The 21,229-nt window shown below is 39.8% G+C and overlaps 1 protein-coding gene across 3 annotated transcripts in view; it reads left to right on the top strand.

Annotated features, from left to right (window-relative positions):
* The window catches only part of VPS13B (vacuolar protein sorting 13 homolog B), a 354,623-nt gene that overhangs the window by 123,871 nt on the left and 209,523 nt on the right, over positions 1-21,229 (top strand). For all 3 annotated transcript variants that reach the window (XM_081322737.1, XM_081322739.1, XM_081322738.1), the window contains exons 20-22: positions 2,987-3,096; positions 18,818-18,959; positions 20,501-20,631. In XM_081322737.1, the coding sequence (XP_081178863.1) occupies positions 2,987-3,096; positions 18,818-18,959; positions 20,501-20,631 (383 nt within the window). The remainder of the gene's footprint in view (positions 1-2,986; positions 3,097-18,817; positions 18,960-20,500; positions 20,632-21,229) is intronic.

Consider the following 21,229-nt stretch of genomic DNA (forward strand, 5'->3'; position numbering starts at 1 on the left):
TTGCTTAAAACCGTAAGACTGTAAAATACATGGTGCCAAAAAGTATCATCCTTTAGCTTTAGTATCAACAACAGGTTTTCAGTATCAACAACAGGTTTTAAGATGCAGAGTAGATGAGTTTGGTAGTAGTAGTATGTGAGGAAGGAAAATGTTTGAGAAGTCATTTGGTTTGCCTTTTCTGTTCCAGCATAGACATTTTAAAATGTTGTTTCTTGTTGGGAATTTGATTTCTTGATTAGAAAGCCTGGCAATGTGATTAGTATTTTATCCATGGCCCCCTCTTCTGGATCATATTAATACGAAAGAATGTGAAACTATGAATAGAGATGTTCACAAAACCACGTATCTGCATTTAAAAAAAATCCTAAGGTAACAAATATTGTTGCTCAAAACAACAAGACAGTAGAAAATATAAACACGTCTACTATGTCATTAAAATCTAGAACTCTTATATTTTTCTTTTTTGATATTTCCACAAACATTTCTGAGGATCCTTCTGTTGGTTACTATATATTTTGGAAGCTAGGAGTAAATAAAAGAAATTTGCTAATTTAGCAATGTTGAAAACAACCTCTATGGTTTAAACTGTATTCTGTTCTGAATTTGTATCCTATCACTGGCTTTAGAAAGGGATCTCTCTTTGAAGCTATAAAAGAATATTCTGAAAAAAATATAATTCTGAAAAAGTTACAAAAATATAAAAGTGAAAATTTATTACCTATTGTGCTTTAATAAAACTGAGTTCTGCTATTCACTGTGATTAGCAAAGATCTAGTTAAATAAGGGTATTGCAGAAGTCTCCATGTGATAGGATCGGATGCTCTCCAGATCACTGTACAGCATTACAGAGATGATAGCGCTTGGATTTGTTTGGATTTTGAAACACATAGGTAGCTAAGTAAAGAAACTATATAACTCATGTCATGGTTCCGACAGATGCAACTCTTCAAAAGAACTTTGAAGCATAGTTTACCTTAAAGAACCTTTTATTCGAGAAACAAAGCATCGTCGCTACATAGTTGAAAACAGAAATTAAATTCCTCTCCCCTGGATACAGAGTAACAAAGTGCAATTCCCTCCTCCAATAAACAGTCATAAATTACATTCCCCAATTAGCTTGAAGCACTGGTTTTCTCTCCAGCTCGCCAAAACATTATCAGCTCTGGGCCCAATGTGCTTGGGTTCCCATGGCTAAGTTATTATTATTTTGACTAGCTGGACTCTCATCCCTATTCCCCCTCCCAGCAGCAACTAATTCTAAAAGCAATAGAGAAAATGGCTGCTTTTCATCTATTGTCAAAGCAAGAACATCCAATGTTAGCAGCGTTGACAACTCATGTATAAAAGCGATGAAGTGGCTTTGGTGTTCTGAAGTAGTCTCTAGAGTAGTCTTCACTGTTGAGCTGTGCCAAGCCTTGCTTTTCATTTCAGCTTTGAGAAGTGCTGAAATAAACTTTAAAATCATTTTTATTTATATAATTCTTATTCCTAATGTTTTTATTTCCACTATATCCTTGCAAAATATGCAAAAAGTTTAAAACCAAGGCAATGGTTAATATAAGTACTCTTCATAAATGATTTAGATGAAGGAATAGAAGGGGATCTCATCAAATTTGCAGATGACACTAAACTGGCAGGAATAGCCAACACCCCAGAAGACAAGTTCATAATCCAAAAAGATCTTGACAGACTTGAAAAATGGGCCCTATCTAACAAAATGATATTTAAAGAGGAGAAAAGCAAGGTTTTACCCCTGGGCAGGAAAAACCAAAGGTACAAGTACAGATTAGGTGAAACCTGGCTCAAAAACAGTAACTGTGAGAGGAACCTTGGAGTCCTAGTGGACAATCACTTAAACATGAGTCAGCAGTGTGCGGCAGCAGCCAAAAAAGCCAATACAATCCTTGGTTGTATGAACAGAGGCATAGAATCAAAATCACGTGAAGTATTAGTACCACTTTATAAAGCCTTAGTAAGGCTACATCTGGAATACTGCATCCAGTTTTGGTCAACACATTCCAAAAAAGATGTTGAGACTTTGGAAAAAATGCAGAGAAGAGCAACTGAGATTATTAAAGACCTGGAGACTAAACGGTTGCAGGATTTGGGAATGGAGAAAAGAAGGACTAGGTGACATGATAGCAGTATTCCAATATTTGAGAGGCTGCCACAAGGAGGAGACGGTCAATTTATTTTCCAAAGCACCAGAAGGCAAGACAAGAAACAATGGATGGAAACTAATCAAGGAGAGAAGCAACCTGGAATTAAGGAGAAACTTCCAAACAGTGAGGACAATTAACCAGTGGAACAGCTTACCTTCAGACATCGTGGGTGCTTCATCACTTGAGGTTTTTAAGAAGAGATTGTCTGAAATGATATAGGGACTCTTGCTTGAGCATGGAGCTGGACTAGAAGACCTACAAGGTCCCTTCCAGCTCTATTCTGATTATTATAAAAAAAGTTAAAAGTTAAAAAGTCAAAATAAGTTAAAAATATTTTTTGAAAACTTAAAATAAATTAAAATATGCCAGCCCCTCCATTATGGAACTTCAACATCAGTGATTAAAAATACAGGAAAATAAGTACTGAAAAAATAATAGGATGATCTTAATCCCATTTTATTTTATTACTTTTGAATATTACCTGACAGAATCAGTTTATACATTTGTAAAACCTTTGGGTAGCATTCCCGCCCCTCCTCTTCCCTCCCCTCCCCTCTAGTTTCATATTATATTACTATGAAGCACTTTTTCTAGATACATTACTGTATTTTGAAAACATAAACAATCACTTCAGACATTGTGTAGGCCTGATTGTCTTGAGAGCATGTAATAGATTCCTATGCTTTGCAATCAGGCTTCATTCAAAAGAGGTAGCTGTGGTTTGGAGAATGCCTTGACCTGTAAACATAGCATTAGGTATTCCAAAGGTTTTCAGCATTGATGTATTAATCTCATTGCTTTTGTTTGTAATTGTTTTTATGTAGGAGCAGTGCTTTTGGCCAGCATGCAGGGATTAACTGTTAATATTGATCCAGTTGTATATACTTGGCTCATGTACCAACCTCAAAAACGGAACAGCAGACTAATGCAGCAGGTAGGATATTTTTGCATATTTATTTATGGTCCTAAGGCAACATACAACACAAATGCAAGGCACAATACTGAAACATTAAAAATCTGATAAATCAGGAGAAATTAAATGCTCACATATCACTTACAATTTGTTTTACGTATTGTAGAAAGCATTTGATTTGTGCCATAAGTATGACCATTCATTTAATAATGGTTTGAAGTTATGCTGGCTTGGGAAAAAGTATTTTACAACCCATCCTTGAAATTGTGTCTGTCATGGTCATGTGATCATAATTCAGACACTTGGCAACTGACTCACATTTATGATATTTGCCATCACAAGATTTGTGCCCTTTCCAATCTGCTTCCATCATTTGCAAATTCACTTAACAAGCGTATAATTCATCTAAAGACCATATTATTCACTTAATGACAATGGTAAAAATGGCCTAAAATAGGGTCTGGTCATGTGATGACTTATGTAATAACCATATCGCTTAGCATCCAAAATTCTGATTGCAATTGTGATCACTGAGAATTACCTGTAAAGTTAATAGGTCCAGCTAATGAGTACATTCCATAATTGGAAGAAAATGTTCACATGACACATAGCATAAAATTTTAAGAGGGTAAAATAATTTCATAGTTTGAACTGTAGATGCAAAGACAGAGATTCAGATATTTTTGTAATAGTGCTCTTCAATATAGTTTTTAAAGGTTTAATTTGACAACATTTGCATGGAAAGAAAATGAATTACTATAGCCCCAATATCTCTCAAATAAAGTGTGCGTGCATGTGTGTGTGTCTGTGTACACACAAACATAAATTTGTACATACATACATACATACATACATACATACATACATACATACATACATATATATATACACACACATATATATATTGCTCAAAAAAATAAAGGGAACACTTAAACAACACAATGTACTGTATTTAATAGTAGGATCCGTCATCCTCAGGCTGGTGGCTTCAGCTTCGTTCTTCTGGGAGAAGTGTGCGTTTTGATTGGGTGGGAGTGTGTTTTGAATGGTGGGGGTGTTCTGATTGGGTGGGGGTGTGTTTTGAGTGGATGGGCTGGTCTCAGCTGCCAGCCTTAGACCTGAGCTGGTGAGTTGTGCTGCTTTTGTTCAGCTTCGTGTTTGTGGTGGTGCCATGTTTTTATAGTGGGTGTCAGTTTGCTTATTGTGTGGTTTGGAGGGGTTTAAAGTGGCTGATGTTGCAGCTGTAGTTAGGTTTCTGTTTTGTGGTTGTGCGTCGTTATCATTGTGGGTTCGGATTTGCTTTTTGAATGGTTGTGTGGTGGTGATGTCATGTGATGTTATCATGAGTTTGGGTCTGGTATCATTCTTGGTGGTTGGGACTCGTCTGTCAATCAAGGCGGGTTTCCAAATGGCTGGTAGGCGAGAGGTATCATCTCGTTTGTTCATGCTGTGGGGGCGTTTTCCTATCTCAATGGCTTCTCTGATTATTCTGTTGTTAAAATGTTCGATTTTGGCGATAGTTTTGGTTTTTTTAAAATCAATTTCATGTCCCGTGGCTTCAAAGTGTTGGACCAGGGATGAGGTTTGTTCTCCCTTTCTGAGTGAGTTTTTGTGCTCTTCAATGCGTGCACTTATTCTTCTGTTGGTCTGTCCGATGTATGTGGTGGGGCAGGTGGTGCATGGGATTTCATATACTCCTTGGTTTCCTAACCCAATTGTGTCTTTGGGGTTTCTTAGGATGGTGGATATTTTTCTGTCTGTGTAGAATGCTGTTTTGATGTTGTGTTTTTGGAGGATCTTGCTGATTCTGTCTGTGGTCCCTTTTAAGTATGGGAGGAGGGCTTTGCCATTTTCCTGTTCTCTGTCTTGGGTTTTTGTGGGTGTCTCTCTTCGGATTAAGTTGGTAATCGTGTTTCTTTGGAATCCATTGGCTGTTAGTACATTAGTGAGAGTGTGTAGTTCAGTTTTTAGGTGTTGTTCGTCAGCTAGGTGTTTTGTTCTGGAGATGAGTGTCTTGGCTACGGAGTTGATCTGTGCTGGGTGGTGGTGTGAGAGTGCGTTCAGATAGCGGTTTGTGTGTGTGTTTTTATGGTAGATAGTGTGTCCTAGGGAGCCGTTGGATTTCTTGTAGACTAAGACATCAAGGAAGGGAAGTTGATTGTTAGCTTCTGTTTCCATGGTGAATTGTATTTTGGGGTGTACAACTCACCAGCTCAGGTCTAAGGCTGGCAGCTGAGACCAGCCCATCCACTCAAAACACACCCCCACCCAATCAGAACACCCCCACCATTCAAAACACACTCCCACCCAATCAGAACACACTTAATCCCCCACCCAATCAGAGCACACCTCCACCCACAGAACACACCCCCTCTGGCAGTTTAAAAAAGAGGAACAAACAGCCACTACCACATGCTTCTCCCAGAAGAAGGAAGCAGAAGCCACCAGCCTGATGATGACGGATGGGATTCCGTCGAAACGTTGCGCCTACACCTTCATTTCTACGCGGGAAAAAACCCGAATGACCAAAGGTCCACATACAGACACCCGCGAAAACCTCAGAAAACAAATATATATATGATTTTCAAGATGGCGGACGTGTTGGGCTGAGCTCCATGAGCTCCAGCTGTTGGGCGTCCCTTGGGAGTCCCTCAGGGGTCCTCTCGGGCCCTCTGGGTAGGAGATTTGGACTGTTAAGTCTAAGAGGCAAAGAATGAGGCAGCTTGCTGTTCTGTTCGCTCCGTCTGCGAGTTGGCTTCTTCCATCTGCTTTTGTCTGCCGCTGTGTTCGCTGTGCTCGGCTTTTTCGGCCTGCCAGTTTCTGCCGCCTCGGCGTCTCCGAGCTGCTGTTGGGAAGTTGTGGCCGGCGGCGATGGCGTTCTCCGCTGTTTTGGGCCGCCGTGGGCCGTTGAAACAGCGTTGTTGTCTTTGAGCAGCTCTCGGCCGTTTTCGGTGGCGTCCTCGGAGTTCCAGCTGATCGGCGGCGTCCTCGGAGTTCCAGCTGATCAGCGCTTCCATTTTGGCAGCGGCGGCAGCGGCGGCGACATTTTTGCATTGCTTGGCCTGCCTTGGGCTGCTTTTGGCGGCTGCGGCGTCTTCGGGCCGTTTCGGCGGCGGAGAAGACGACCGCTGGTCAGCTTGCTGGCAGGGATGTCCCCTGTGCTGTTTTCGGGCCGCTGCCGGCGGTGGAGGCGGCGACGCCGACGGCGTCCTCGGGCTGCTTTGGGCGGTGGAGAGGACGACCGCGGCGACGGCGGCGGTGCTTTTCGCTTCGCTCGCTTCATTCCGGCCGCTTATGGTGATGGCGACGACGGCGTTTTCAAGGTCCGCTGGCCCGTTCCATCGGCAGCGACATGGCGGCGGCTGGCGTCTTTGTCTGAGCAGCGGTGGCCGTAGCAGTTCGGGCGGACTACCAACTATTTAACTTTCCATTCTGCCTCCTTTCTCCCCTTTGGATTGGGATGGACCTGGGCACAAGCCACAGTGGGAGAGTGGCTTGTTTTACATCGGCAGCCCCATAGAGGTGGGAGCTCTATGGGTCATGCCCCACCCAGGGTGTACATTTTGGACCATCCCCGGGAGCAGATTCGCGACCCGTCGTGAGAGGACGGGTTGTGGTCTGCCCCTGGGAGCACCCAACCGAGTGGCAGTAGGTTGGTTGATAGCCCAAAGGTTTCACTCCCTCCCCTTCGAACCTCCTATTGGACTTTTCAACTACGGGACTGCCTTCTCTGGACTTGTTCGGACTTCATGTATAGATACTCCAGCACGGACTTGTTCGCCCTCAGGGGTGCCCCCCTCTCCTGGGTGCGTCCCGCCTTCTTTGCCATTCCCAGTCTCGATGAAGGGCCCAATTATTGGGACCCTGAGAGATGGCCGGGCAAGGGCAGGGGCCCTCGATGTAAATTTAATAGGAGGCCCCTGGTTAATTTTTAGTGAAATTTTTTATGGGGTTAGGGAGAGGGGTGAGGGTTAGTGGTTGTCTGACTATGGGGGGTGGCCATACAACCATGGCTCAGGCCAGGCCGGGGTCTGACTGCGTAGGGAGGGAGCGGGGTGTGGTTACATCCGGGGCTCGGGAGCGGGTCGTGGGACTACTGATTCCCACGACATTGGGGTATGGCAGCAGGCGTATGGACAGGGGGCCATATCGTTACCGGGAGGGCCGTCTCCGCTATTTACAAGCGGTGAGGCGCTCCGACCCTCTGTTTCTTCCCCGAGGTTCCAGGAGCGAGGATGTGCAGCCTCCTGAGCTCCGGCTGGTGTATCTGAATGCCAGGTCCGTGAGTAATAAGGCTCCCCTTGTGCGGGATTTGGTTGAGGGTGAGCATGCGGACCTGGCTTGTATCATCGAGACCTGGTTGGGTCCAGAGGGTGGGGTCCCTTTGGTTGATCTTTGCCCACCAGGTTTCCGAGTGCTACACCGGCCTCGGGCTCAAGGTAGGGGTGGGGGAATGGCGGTAGTTATTAGGGAGACCTTATGTCCGCGGGAGACCACCGTTCCTCAGATAGTCGGGTGTGAGTCTCTCTTTTTGAGGTTTGGTCCGGGGGCGCAGTTGGGCTTGCTGCTGGTGTACGTTTCACCTAGTCGCACAGCGGCAGCCCTGCCTGAGCTACTCGATGTCTTCTCCGGGTTGGTGATTGAGTTCCCCAAACTTATAGTTTTGGGTGACTTCAATCTACCATCCCTGGGAGGGTCATCTGAGTTAGCTCGGGAGTTCATGGCTTCCATGACGGACATGGACCTGACACAGGTAATTTCTGAACCAACTTTCGTCCAGGCTCCAACCTTCGCTTTCTTGCGAAGGTTGTTGAGAGTGTGGTGGCGCATCAGCTCCGTCTGGTCCTGGATGAAGCGGATTATCTAGACCCGTACCAATCGGGTTTCAGGCCCGGGTACAGCACGGAGACGGCATTGGTCGCTGGTGAATGATCTCTGGAGGGCCCGGGACAGGGGATATTCCTCTGTCCTAGTCCTATTAGACCTCTCGGCGGCTTTCGATACCATCGACCATGGTATCCTGCTGCGGCGTCTCAGGGGATTGGGAGTGGGAGGCACGGTTCTTCGGTGGTTCTCCTCCTATCTCCTGGGACGCTCGCAGTCAGTGTTGGCAGGGGGGCAGAGGTCGACCCCTAGGTCTCTCGTTTGTGGAGTTCCTCAGGGGTCGGTCCTCTCGCCTCTCCTGTTCAACATCTACATGAAACCGCTGGGTGAGATCATTCGTGGTTTTGGAGTTGGGTATCATCAATATGCTGATGATACCCAACTTTTCATTTCGACCCCAAACCACCCCAGTGATGCCCTCGCTGTGATGTCCCGTTGCCTGGAGGCGGTTCGGGTCTGGATGGGGAGGAACAGACTTCAGCTCAACCCTGACAAGACTGAGTGGCTGTACATTCCGGCATCCCGGGACATTCAAAATGTTCCATCGCTTTCTATGGGGGGTGAGTTTTTACCCCCCGTGGATAGGGCTCGCAACTTGGGAGTCCTCCTAGATTCACGGCTTACCCTAGAAGATCACATAGTAGCCGTGACTAGGGGGGCTTTCGCTCAGGTTCGTCTGGTGCGTCAGTTGCGGCCCTATCTGGACCGGGATGCCCTGTGTACGGTCACTCATGCGCTCGTGACCTCTTGTCTTGACTATTGCAATGCTCTTTACATGGGGCTTCCCTTGAAGACCACTCGGAGGCTCCAACTGGTACAGAATGCGGCCGCGAGAGTTGTCTTGGGAGTTTCCCGGTACTCCCATGTTACACCTTTGCTCCGCGAGCTGCATTGGTTACCAGTTGTCTTCCGGGTGAGGTTCAAGGTCTTGGTGATGGTTTTTAAGTCCTTACATGGCATGGGTCCGGAATACCTCGGGGACCACCTGCTGCCGGCGTCGACTCCCCTCCACCCTGTGCATTCCCACAGAGAGGGCCTCCTCAGGGTGCCTCCGGTCAGAGAATGCCGGCTGGTGGCCCCCAGGGGGAGGGCCAACTGCCGGTTGAGCTCCGGATGGCACCGGATCTTCGCTCCTTCCGGCGCGGGTTAAAGACCAATTTATTCGAACAAGCTGGCCTGGCCTGATGGGGGAATGTTAGGGTTTTAATGTTTTTTATATTTTGATTGTTTTAATTTGGGCAACAATTTAATCCTTTTTAACTTTTGTACTTTTATTTATATGCCCTGTTCATATATGCTAGTCGTTTCCGACTCTAGGGGCTGGTGCTCATCTCCGTTTCAAAGCCGAAGAGCCAGCGCTTGTCCGAGGACGTCTCCGTGGTCATGTGGTCATGACTAGACGCCAAAGGCGCACGGAACGCTGTTACCTTCCCACCGTAGTGGTCTCTATTTTTCTACTTTCATTTTTTACGTGCTTTCGAACTGCTAGGTTGGCCGAAGTTGGGACGAGTAACAGGCACTCACTCTGTTACGCGGCACTCGGGATTTGACCCGCCAAACTGCCGACCTTCTGATCGACAAGCTCAGTGTCTTAACCCACTGAGCCTCCGCGTCCCTATTATATATATATATATATATATATATATATATATATATATATATATATATATATATATATATATATATATATGTTTTCGTAGATTCTCGCGGGTGTCTGTATGTGTAGATCTAGAGTCTCGGGTTTCTTCCCGCGTTCCTTTCATCTTCAGAAAGTTGTGGCGACGTTTCGACGAAATCCCATCCGTCATCATCAGGCCGGAGTGTTTCTCCTGCTGCTACCAGGAGCAATGCGTGGTCTGGCTGTTCCTTTCTAAACATTGCATGTAACTTAATCTTAGCTATTAACTTGGATTAAAAAAAAATAATCAGCAGATAGTATAGCTTTGATAGTTTTGGAGAAAAGGTTATTACAAATAATTTTTGTCTCAACTTAAGTTTGTCTTTTTTACAAAACTACTTTAGAAGCTCTTTTCCACTGTGGAACACTGTTCTCTAAGAAAATGAATGGCTGGGTGGAATGGGATTCAGGTCACATTGAGATGTCAACAGAATAATTCTGACAGTCCTTCAAAATGGCAAACAAGAAGAAAAGAGAAACTGGTCTATTTAACATACTGGAAATGAGAGCTGAGTGCTTTTTGTCTATGTTTTCTTGATTTATGTTTTCGTAGATTCTCGCGGGTGTCTGTATGTGTAGATCTAGAGTCTCGGGTTTCTTCCCGCGTTCCTTTCATCTTCAGAAAGTTGTGGCGACGTTTCGACGAAATCCCATCCGTCATCATCAGGCCGGAGTGTTTCTCCTGCTGCTACCAGGAGCAATGCGTGGTCTGGCTGTTCCTTTCTAAACATTGCATGTAACTTAATCTTAGCTATTAGCTTGGATTAAAAAAAAATAATCAGCAGATAGTATAGCTTTGATAGTTTTGGAGAAAAGGTTATTACAAATAATTTTTGTCTCAACTTAAGTTTGTCTTTTTTACAAAACTACTTTAGAAGCTCTTTTCCACTGTGGAACACTGTTCTCTAAGAAAATGAATGGCTGGGTGGAATGGGATTCAGGTCACATTGAGATGTCAACAGAATAATTCTGACAGTCCTTCAAAATGGCAAACAAGAAGAAAAGAGAAACTGGTCTATTTAACATACTGGAAATGAGAGCTGAGTGCTTTTTGTCTATGTTTTCTTGATTTATGTTTTTTCTCAGAAGAATAGCTGCCATATTTTACACATCTACTGGTTGTATTGCTTCTGCAACAACCAGACATATTATAAAGTAAATTATTTATATTTATTGATATTTTTGAATACATTTGGCCACAGAGTTTTCTTGAGCATAGTTTCAGTAAATTATAAGACAGTTTGTTGTCTCATCCATATTTGGTCCAATTCCTGGCATGTATTTTTTATGTAGTTGCACATGTGTGTTTGTTGGATGGATGGATGGATGGATGGATGGATGGATGGATGGATGGATGGATAGATAGATAGATATTCCATTTTCTATTGAAAGAATTCCCAAAGAGGAGGTAAATGAAACAACAAATATTCTAATTGCTTGGTTAGAAAGCTACACCTTAAAATGAGCCACAGTATCCTCTGTCTTGGAGGTATATTTATTTCTAAAACAATAGAGATTGATTCTTTAGAGAAAGATTCTTGTAGCCAGCTGTCAAAACTTGCTTCTATATTTTGATGAAATATAATGCGGTAAAATACAGAGAAATGAAAACGTTATGTCCTACTTGAGTATCTTAGACTAATTAAATTTAGACACATCACAAAAAAGATGTTGAGAGTTTGGAAAAAATTCAGAGAAGAGCAACTAAGATGATCAAAGGCCTGGAGACTAAAACATACGAAGAATGGCTGCAGGACTTGGGTTTGGCTAGTCTAAAGAAAAGAAGAAATAGGGAAGACATAATAGCAGTATTCCAGTATTTGAGCGGCGGCCACAAAGAAGAGGGGGGTCACGTTATTCACCAAAGCACCAGAGGGTAGGATAAGAAACAATGGTTGGAAACTGATCAAAGAGAGAAGCAACCTGGAATTAAGGAGAAACTTCCTGACAGTGAGGACAATTAACCAGTGGAATAGCTTGCCCCCAGAAATCGTGGGTGCTCCATCACTGGAAATTTTTAAAAAGAAGCTAGAGAATCAATTATCTTAGATGGTACTATAGGTTCTCCTGCTTGAGCAGGGGACTGGACTAGAACAGGGCTTTTCAACCTTTTCACCCATTGTACTACTTTTAGGATATGGCAACATCCGAGTACCACCAATCACCTAGCAAGGTATCAAAACTTGATGACCAAAAAAAAAAAAGGAAAAAAGTGATGAAGTACAAGTAGTCCTCAACTTACAACTGTTCGCTGTTCAAAGTTACAATGGCACTGGAAAAAGTGCCCTCCAAGCCACAGCCGAGCAAGACACCTGCCTGCCCGCCCAGCGGCGCTCTTTCTCCTGTCCAAGGTTTTCATTGTTGTGAGCATTTCTGTTTAGGATTGGCAGCAGGGGTGGGGTGGGGGTGTTTGGCTTTTATTCCCCCTGTCTGCTGGGTGGTTGCAGCAGGTTTTGGTCACTTCACATGACCCTCGGACACTGTGACCATCATAAATATGAATCAGTTGCCAAGCATCTGAATGTAAATCACAAGACCCTGGAGATGCTGCAACATTTCAGCTGATCAGCACTTCTGGGCTCAGAAGCACCAGGATCAGCGTTGAGCTCCAGCTGGAGCCTGGCACTGATCCTGGCGCTTCCACTGAGCCCTGAGAGCCCTGCAGCTCCAGCCGTCTCTCGCTCAGGTTTGTGCAGTGCTGCCACCGGTTCAGCTCATTGCCCTCCCCCGCTAATTTTCTAGGATGGCCGCGTACCACCTGCCAGGTGCCAATGTACCACAGGTGCTACCCGTACCACTGGTTGAAAAGCCCTGGACTAGAAGACCTCCAAGGTCCCTTCCAGCACTATTCAATTCTAGTGCATTATCTATTAATCAAATTAAGGCTTTGTAAATAAATAATGTAGTCATTGAATAAGTTGGTGTTTTTGAGTTTTCTTTCTAAGATATATTTTTATAACATTTGTGAAAAATAATATTTACTGGTAAAAATTTCAATACATCTTTTTTTACATTTTGGCATTTTTCTCAATGCCGTAGCAATTAACATTTATACATGAAGTATAGATGAGAGAAATAGACATGAGGGAAAATATATGTGAAAGGAAACCAAAAGCATTGACATCTGAAACCTCCCTATGTCATCTCAGCTTTAACATCAAGTTATTATAGATTTGCCATCAAATTGAAAAAATGCAGAAGTCTAAAATACAAACCTCCTGAAAAGCTTCAGTTATTAATTAAGTAACTAGCAAGTGTATATATTCTAGCATCATATTTGTCAGCATCAATAGTATTAAAAAGTAGGTAACTGACTTGCTAGTTATAAATAGGCACAACTTGAATAATAGTCTTTGTTTGAAAGATGATCATGATTGAAGATAGAAGCACATAACTAGACTTCACTTATTTTTAAAAAGATATCTTCAAAAGCCTTTTAACTTTGAAAGTTTGGAAAATAATGCCATAAAGAAATGATGAAAAGCTTGTAAAGCGTGTAAAACTGGCTAGAATCCACTCAATTTTAATATATGGTATGTTAGATAGGGGACGTGGTGGCTCATTGGGTTAGGATGCTGAGCTTGTCGATCTGAAGGTTGGCAGTTTGGCGGGTTGAATCCCGAGTGCCGCGTAACAGAGTGAGCGCCTGTTACTCGTCCCAGCTTCTGCCAACCTAGCAGTTCGAAAGCACGTAAAAATGGAAGTAGAAAAATAGGGACCACTGGGAAGGTAACAGCGTTCCGTGCGCCTTTGGCGTCTAGTCATGCCGGCCACATGACCACGGAGACATCCTCGGACAAGCGCTGGCTCTTCGGCTGTGAAATGGAGATGAGCACCGGCCCCTAGAGTCGGAAATGACTAGCACGTGTGTGCGGGGGAACCTTTACCTTTACCTTTTATGTTAGATAGATTTCTTAGAATATGCTTGTGATGAGATTGCATTTTTTAAGTAGTTCCAAAAGAAATTCATGGAACAAATTGTAAAGCAGGTACTTGTCTAAAAATAGTTCTAAAAATATCAGTTTTTGCATTACTTAAAGTAAAGTTACCTTCTGTATCATACGCTTTAAATGTTCCATGTCTGTGTTTGGTAGATTTGCCAGAAAAATTCTTAAAAGTTTTGAGAGAGAGATCTTTAGCATATATAGTTTTGGGATAGAGTTTTGATCATTTATAATATAACATTGCTTATTACTGTTATAGCTATTTCTTTATCAATAAGATCAAAACTTTTAAATGTTATTATTAAGCTATGACTTTACTCTTACAGATTTAGTAAAGTTAAAAATAGCAGTGCTTTTCTCCTACTCAAAACGTGTTATAAACATGGAATGTTGAAGGAAAGGTCTTCAACATTATGCATTTTTAATGTAATATGAGTTTAAAATGAGTTTTAAAATCATAGCATAATGCACTACATTTGTGCTTTTCCTACTACACAGAAAATCCAGGGTGGATTATGGCGGCTGTTACTTATTTGAGCAAAGTTCCTGTTGTGACTATGTGGTTAGTGTTATAGGGGAAAAAGAGGATGTTTTCTTATATTTGCAGTTGGCTTCTGCGAGTGTCTAAACATTTCTTTTTATTTCGAATGGTGAACAATGTTGACATTTACTGAAAAACAATATAAAACCATGGCAAGGCTTTTGAATGCCTGCATAAATTTACATAATGTCTTCTGACTCTCTTTATTGGGTTGTAGTAAAATATGGTATTTATTTCCTTTTTTAAAAAGTGTCCTGAAATTTAGAGTTATATATAATACTAATCTACAAATTGTAGAATGGCCTAGTTACTCTTTATTGATTTATTCACAGTTTAGCTCTTTTCCCCCCAAAGAATCATGTGAAAGGTATTTCTGTAGAGAAAGCTGGTTAGATGATCATTCATCATGAACGTAAATGGGATCATTTAAGATCCTGTAATCAATGCTAGATAACAGAGAAGATGGTACTGTTGTCATATTATTTCAGTGGGAAACTGAACTTTATCTGGTGCTTTTCAAAGAACCTATGTCGTTCAGAATTATAGAAGATTACTGATAAATATTTATTAATGTATATGCTGCTCATATAAATAAATGATCAGGTGACTGGGTGGCTTACATCATCATAAAAGCAAAAATATAAAATTTTACAATCATTAAAATTTTAAATATTAAAAGTTAACAAAAATAAAATAAATTAGGAACTAAAGAAGTGGAGGAGGGATCTTCTTCCTGGTCCACTAACCACCTCTAGTGTGGAACACCTCTCTCAATCAGGGCCCAGAGCAAAAAACAGAGCTAAGTTTGGAAAATGTAAGTAATTTGAGACTTACATAATAATACTGGCAAGACTAATGTAATGTAAATGAAAGCTTCTTTAATAGTACGAAAAATATATATGCTGTTTTAGAAAAGCTGGAAGAGATTTTGGAACTTACTGCATGGTGTCCTTTGATCAATTCATTGTAGATACTTGAAAAATGAGGGTGTTGTTTTGTTTTGTCCCTGCTTCACAGGAACATGCCCATCTCATAGACGGTCTACTGAGTCCTCTGAAAAAACTTTTCAGGTTTTGTAGTAAGATAGCTAAAAAAAGGAGCAAATGAGAATATTTTACATCTTAACCTATTTCCTATTAGTATTTACGTATTTCATTTTCCCATCTGTTTTCTTTATGTTTACAATACAGTATTGTCTTTTTGATTAAGAGGTTTTTAGAAATATCAATCTAGTTTTGTTCCACTCCTTGATGCCCACAAGATGAGAATAAAGATTTCTTGGTAGCATGTAAAAATCCTTTTAGAAAAATGATGTGAACTTGGTTGCGCTGTCCATATCTTTGCTAACAGTGAGTGATTTGTCTGTTCTGGAGCTGGTTTTCAACCCAATGCTTGATTCTAGGATGAGAATTAGTATTGCTGTTATAAGTTAAGTTAAAGCTAAAACAAAACATTTACCATGGGTATTTCTTTTCTGTGTTGCTTATATTCTAATCCTAGTTACCTTTAGGCGCGATTGGTGGCATTCAAGACAAACAAACATAATTTCTTTCAGATAATTCATTCATTGCACTCTTTATTTCTTACAGATATATTTTTATTGCACTTCATATTTTTCCTTTAGTTCTATTTTCCATGTTTTTGTGGATGACTATATAAGTATATAAATTATGTAATCATAAGTTTAAACTCACTAAAGCTTGCTAGAATTTAACTGCAGCAGTTTGATTCCTGTTTCAGAGTAAAATAACTATGTGATGATCTTCCAGAATCATGAAAATCCCATTTCTAAGACATGAATGATTGGGTTGAAACATCTGGGGTCTAGATTCTACATTTGTGAAGGATTCTTCATTTAGGAAGGAAATAAAAAGAAGAGGATGCATTTGTATTCTAGTGTATTTTATATTTAAATTTCCGTAGCATTTTATATGTTTGCACAGATAAAAAGAGAGAGTTACCAATTTCTATTTATTGTTGATAAAGATCCCTCTTCTGCCCATGAACCATACATTCCTCAAATAATAATAACTGAGAAATCATCAAATGATTCAGAGTGCAGTTTGTGTCAAAGAGGCAGAAAAAATAGTAGATCATTAAGATCAAGAAGATCGCACAAACTGATTATAAATAATGACATAACACTCTCACCTTTTGTGTGAAAATAGAATTGAAAAAAAAAGTAGAGAATGAGCATGTTAAAATATTGTGGGATTTCCAAATACAAGCCCATAAGTCTTGGCTCATAATGCACCAGATTTAATTGTGGTTAAAAAGAAGAAAGTGTAAATGATTGATTATTGGCACACTGGGTGCCATATCAAAAACACTTAGGCAGCATTTACAAAATCTGCACACTGATAAAATTTCCATCTACTACCCTGACAGGGGTCCCCAACCACTGGTCCGTGGTCCAGTCCCAGGCTGCGGCATGCCAGCAACCAGGCCGCACAAAGAAGTAGGCAGCACATAAAACCACACTGCCTCCGGTCCACAGAAAAATCTTTTTCCATGGAACTGGTCCCTGGTGCCCAAAAGGTTGGGGGCCGCTGGATTATGACACCCTGGGTTTTTAGGAAGAGTTGAATGCATATGAATCCCAACCCTTCCTACAGAACTGGCAGTTGTGCTTTCACATTTTTATAATAATAATAATAATAATAATAATAATAATAATAATAATAATAATAATAACAATAACAATAACAATAACAATAATAATAATAATAATAATAATAATAATAATAATAATGTAGTAATAATAACAACAACCTATTATGAACATACAATTAATAGTATATTATTAGTAATAAATATATAATAATAATGAAAATAACAATGATAATAATAATAAAACATCTTGAAGAATGTTTCTATTATGGAAAAAACAAGGGGAACAGAACTGTGGGCTTATAACACATAGGGTTACCACAACATTAAAATTGTTTTCTGGAATTCTAGCAAGACTAATATGTGCTAATTTTCAGTAGAACAAAATGGGACTTGCTGAATTCACATGGCATAAGATCAGTTACTTATTGAAAAAAAATATTATTAAAAGATTTTTTTATGGCCTAAATAGATTATACAAAGGCTTGTAAGTCATTTCTCATAGCTGGATTCGGAAACACTTGGAAATGTTTGGAATAAACTTAAATATTAACAGATTTTTAGATGTTATTTGCTTCCTGGGAAACCACCCTTACAGAATATAGGAGAAATTTGGAAGAAGCAAGAATAAAACCAGGTCTGTTTCAGAGTAACACATTGTCACCATTGTTCTTTGTAGAAGCAGTGATTCAACTTACAAGTATTCTGAACAGAATCAGTTATAAGTAAAAATTCACTAACAAAGCTCTCCAAATAAGCCATTTTCTTTATAGAGATAACCTAAAACTATTCCAAATCAGAATCTACAATTGAGTCTCTTGTCAGGTATTAGTCTGTATATTTAATAAAGATACAAGAATGAAATTTGGACAGGATAAAGGTGCAATTTGGCAAAGAAAGAAGGTAAGATTACAGGAGAAAATGGGTTACACCTAATGAATGGAATGGTCATTAGGCACCAGGCACCTGAAGAAGGGTACAAATATTTAGAATTAAACGAAGCTTCTGATTAATTGCACAGTCAAGTTAAAACACAGATAATTTCAGTTATTTCAAACAATTTTGGGGGCTTTTTTTTAAACAAAAACTAAACTAAATGATGGAAATATTGCTAAAACAATAAACGCTTGGGCAGTCACTGTAATTAAATATACTGCAGGAGTAATTGATTGGCTTCAAGCCAAATTGAACAATCTTGATCAGTAAAACAACAAAATTAATGACCATAAATCATGCACTTCACCTAAGAAGTGACATACATAGATTATATGTATTCAGAATTAGAGGTGGTAGAGGACTATTGCAAGTAAAACAAACTGTGGAATAAGAAAAATATAGTCTGAATGATTACATCTGGAAAAGAAAATAGACTGTGCTTATGGAACTTTACAAGGAAAGCCTCCCGAAGTAACACGAAAGAGCTAAAGTAGAATACAAGAGTAAGATAATTCAGAATCGGATTAACATCTGGTAAAACAAACCACTCCATGGTGAATGTTTGTATGAGACTGAAGGAAAAGTGAATCAAAATCTAACATGGTTCTAGTTGAAATCTGTCAATTTAAAAAGGAAATCAAGGGAAGAATGCAAAGGCAAAATATGGTGAGATGGCTGCATATAAATTCAATAATTAATTAATTAATTAATTAATTAATTAATTAATTAAATGGGCTCTCTTGAAGGCTACTGCTGGATTACTTACTTACTTACTGAACAGTGAACTCCAGATGTCCATTCTGCAACATTTTGTTGTAAGCAATATCCGATTCTGTACTTCATTTTTAAAGGAAGAAATTAATTTCTTTTATTAGGTTTACTGATCTATTTTTGCCTGTATGAAAAAGTAGGTTTGGTGCAATGTACCTGGCCAGATAAGAGTACTGCTGATAGAAATATTTGCTGAATAAATACTTGTTTCCATTTTTTGATCCAGTTTCTAGGCATGGAGGATTATTGGAACAACAGTAATTTATCAATGAACTCTGTGAAAAGAGGAAGGGAGGGCTGCATTTAATTTTGCTTGCCCTGCAATTCTACTGAATTACTCATTGTGTTTCTCTTTCCCTCCTTTTTTTATTCTGATAGGCTGGATCTGTCTCTCTTGGGACACCCGTCACAAGGAAAAAAGATGATGAGATGTCAGTTGGGAGCACACCATTGATTAAGCATCAGTCAAATCAGGCTTCTGAATATGCCAGTAGCCCTGTAAAAACAAAAACTGTAACAGGTGTGTCTGCTTTAATTCAGTTTGGAATTATTTATATAATTTTACAATTTAAATGGTAAGAATTTCAATGTCAATCTAGGTTAAATTTACTAGAAGATTACTTCAGTTTTTTCTAATTACCATCCAGTTTTGTAACCAATTAAGCTTTTAAAAAAATACATACAATAATTATCACATCAAGTTGGTAGTGCTGAAGTGATACCTCAGTCCAGGGAGAGAAGCATGTGAAAGAGATTCAGAGCAACTCCATCTTAATTGTACTAGATATAATTTAATCAGAAAATTGCTTTGATAGGTTTTTAAAATTCTGCCCCCGTATCCTACCAACAATGAATATCTTTCTAGAAATCCAAGTGGTTCTGATTTCTTGAGATAGGCAGACTTGCAGGGCTTGTAATCAACTTTGAAGGCCTCTCAAAGCAGTTCTCCCACTCAAGGTATACCTAATGTTTTGAAGACTTTGAGTCTTCTCTCATGCTTCCTCCCTCCTTTAGACTGGCTCTTTTGCAATGGACCTGTTTTCTTCTCTGCTTTCCCAGAGTCTGTTATACTTTTCCTTACCTATGAGATATGTTGCTAGATCCTTACTGATTTGTGGGAAATAACTCCATAGAAAAAGGCAAGGAGACTTTAGAAAAGATCATAGTTTGTAATGGATAAAAAGGATTGCCTTGAAGGACAGAGAAAAGATACACTACCAAGACAATGATCAGATAAACAGAACTTGAGCCCAGACCAAGAAAATAATTAGCAAAAAGATCTCAGACAAGAGAGAGGAAAGGTAGCAGGGTTCCATTATTATTAGCTAGCATGTATTAGCTGTTCTAATAAAAGTATCTTAAATCTTCAAGGTGCCTATTTTCTTAGTCAGTTCAACCTGACATCTTTGTCAGGGTTCAAACCTACCGTATCCAAAATCGAAGATAATCAGGAAGCAAGCACTCTTAAAAATGATAATGTATTTGAACTATGCAGCAATAGCTTCCCTTAATAAAATCAGTAAAATAGTTATATAAAGGACAATGGAGTTCTGCTTCCTTAAGACCTGTAAAGCCCTCAGCATTATAAGACACAATGTGTGGAACAAATATTTATGAATTACCAAGATTAAGATTATACGATTTGGTGTTTTTTTGTTTAAGGAAATATCTTTTTCCAGGGATAACCCCAAATCTATACTGATAGGTAACTAATTTTCTTTCTTTGCTTTTGTGTCTTAATTCCTACTGTCTCTCTATTTTTCTTCTAAAAGTCCAAAGAAAGATCTCCTTTTAGATGTTCCATTCATGAAGTAAATTTATGAGGAATGGGCTGTGAGCCAAGCAAATCATGATCAAAAGATCAGTAAGAGAACAGAGTTTTAGAACTTAAGGACATTTGTAAGCTCCAAATTTGGAGTATAAAGGAGCTTATTAATGCTGCTGAACTCTAAAACTAGGATTCAGTTATAACTAATTTTGGTTTTACTGGGATTATTAGGTATATAGTAACATGTACTCCATTTAGCAAGCTATTTGGTCTTTCCTTTATTTTTTTTAAAGAATCACGACCATTGTCAGTACCAGTGAAAGCCATGCTTAATTCAGCTGAAATGTGCAGCAAAAGTTCTGAGGAAAGAATGAAAGAATTCATTAGTGTGGTATGGAATGCAGTTAAGTGCCTTACCCTTCAGGTAAGAAATTGTGAATGGGAAATGAAAGAAAAGAATATTTTGATGTACTTTTAGAATCTTACGTTATTTTGAAATTTCTGTAAAATAAGTTCCCCTTTTAAGGTTATATGGGGAATAATGAAGCCAAATTTCATTTGACCAAAATGGAATGATGAAGCCAAATTAATTAAACTTTTCAAGGTAAGTAAGCATTGGGTTAGATACCTGTATGTTCTATTGTCTATAGTCAGGTGTAACAAAAACAATGCTAGCGTGCAAGCTTTCCATAATAAAGTTCTTTAAATTATTTATATAGCATCTCAGAGCAGTTTGTCTACTTAGACTGTATTTAATCCACTGCAATGCACTCTGTTTGGGGATACCTTGAAGACCATTTGGGAACTTTAGTTAACTGCCTATAAGTTTCCAAGTATAGTTCAAAAACCTATGAAGCCTAAAGGTCATGTAAATGCAAGGGACATTAATGTTTTCCTTACGTCAAGGGTTAACTTCTCCAAACAAGCTATAATATAACTTAATACTCCATTAATACTACAGTTTCCAAAATCAGTTTAGTCTACTTATTACTACAAATGTTCTTCTTTTTGAAATTTTTGTT

The sequence above is a fragment of the Vipera berus genome (genome assembly GCF_964194415.1).
Source record: "Vipera berus genome assembly, chromosome: 3".
Taxonomy (NCBI): domain Eukaryota; kingdom Metazoa; phylum Chordata; class Lepidosauria; order Squamata; family Viperidae; genus Vipera; species Vipera berus.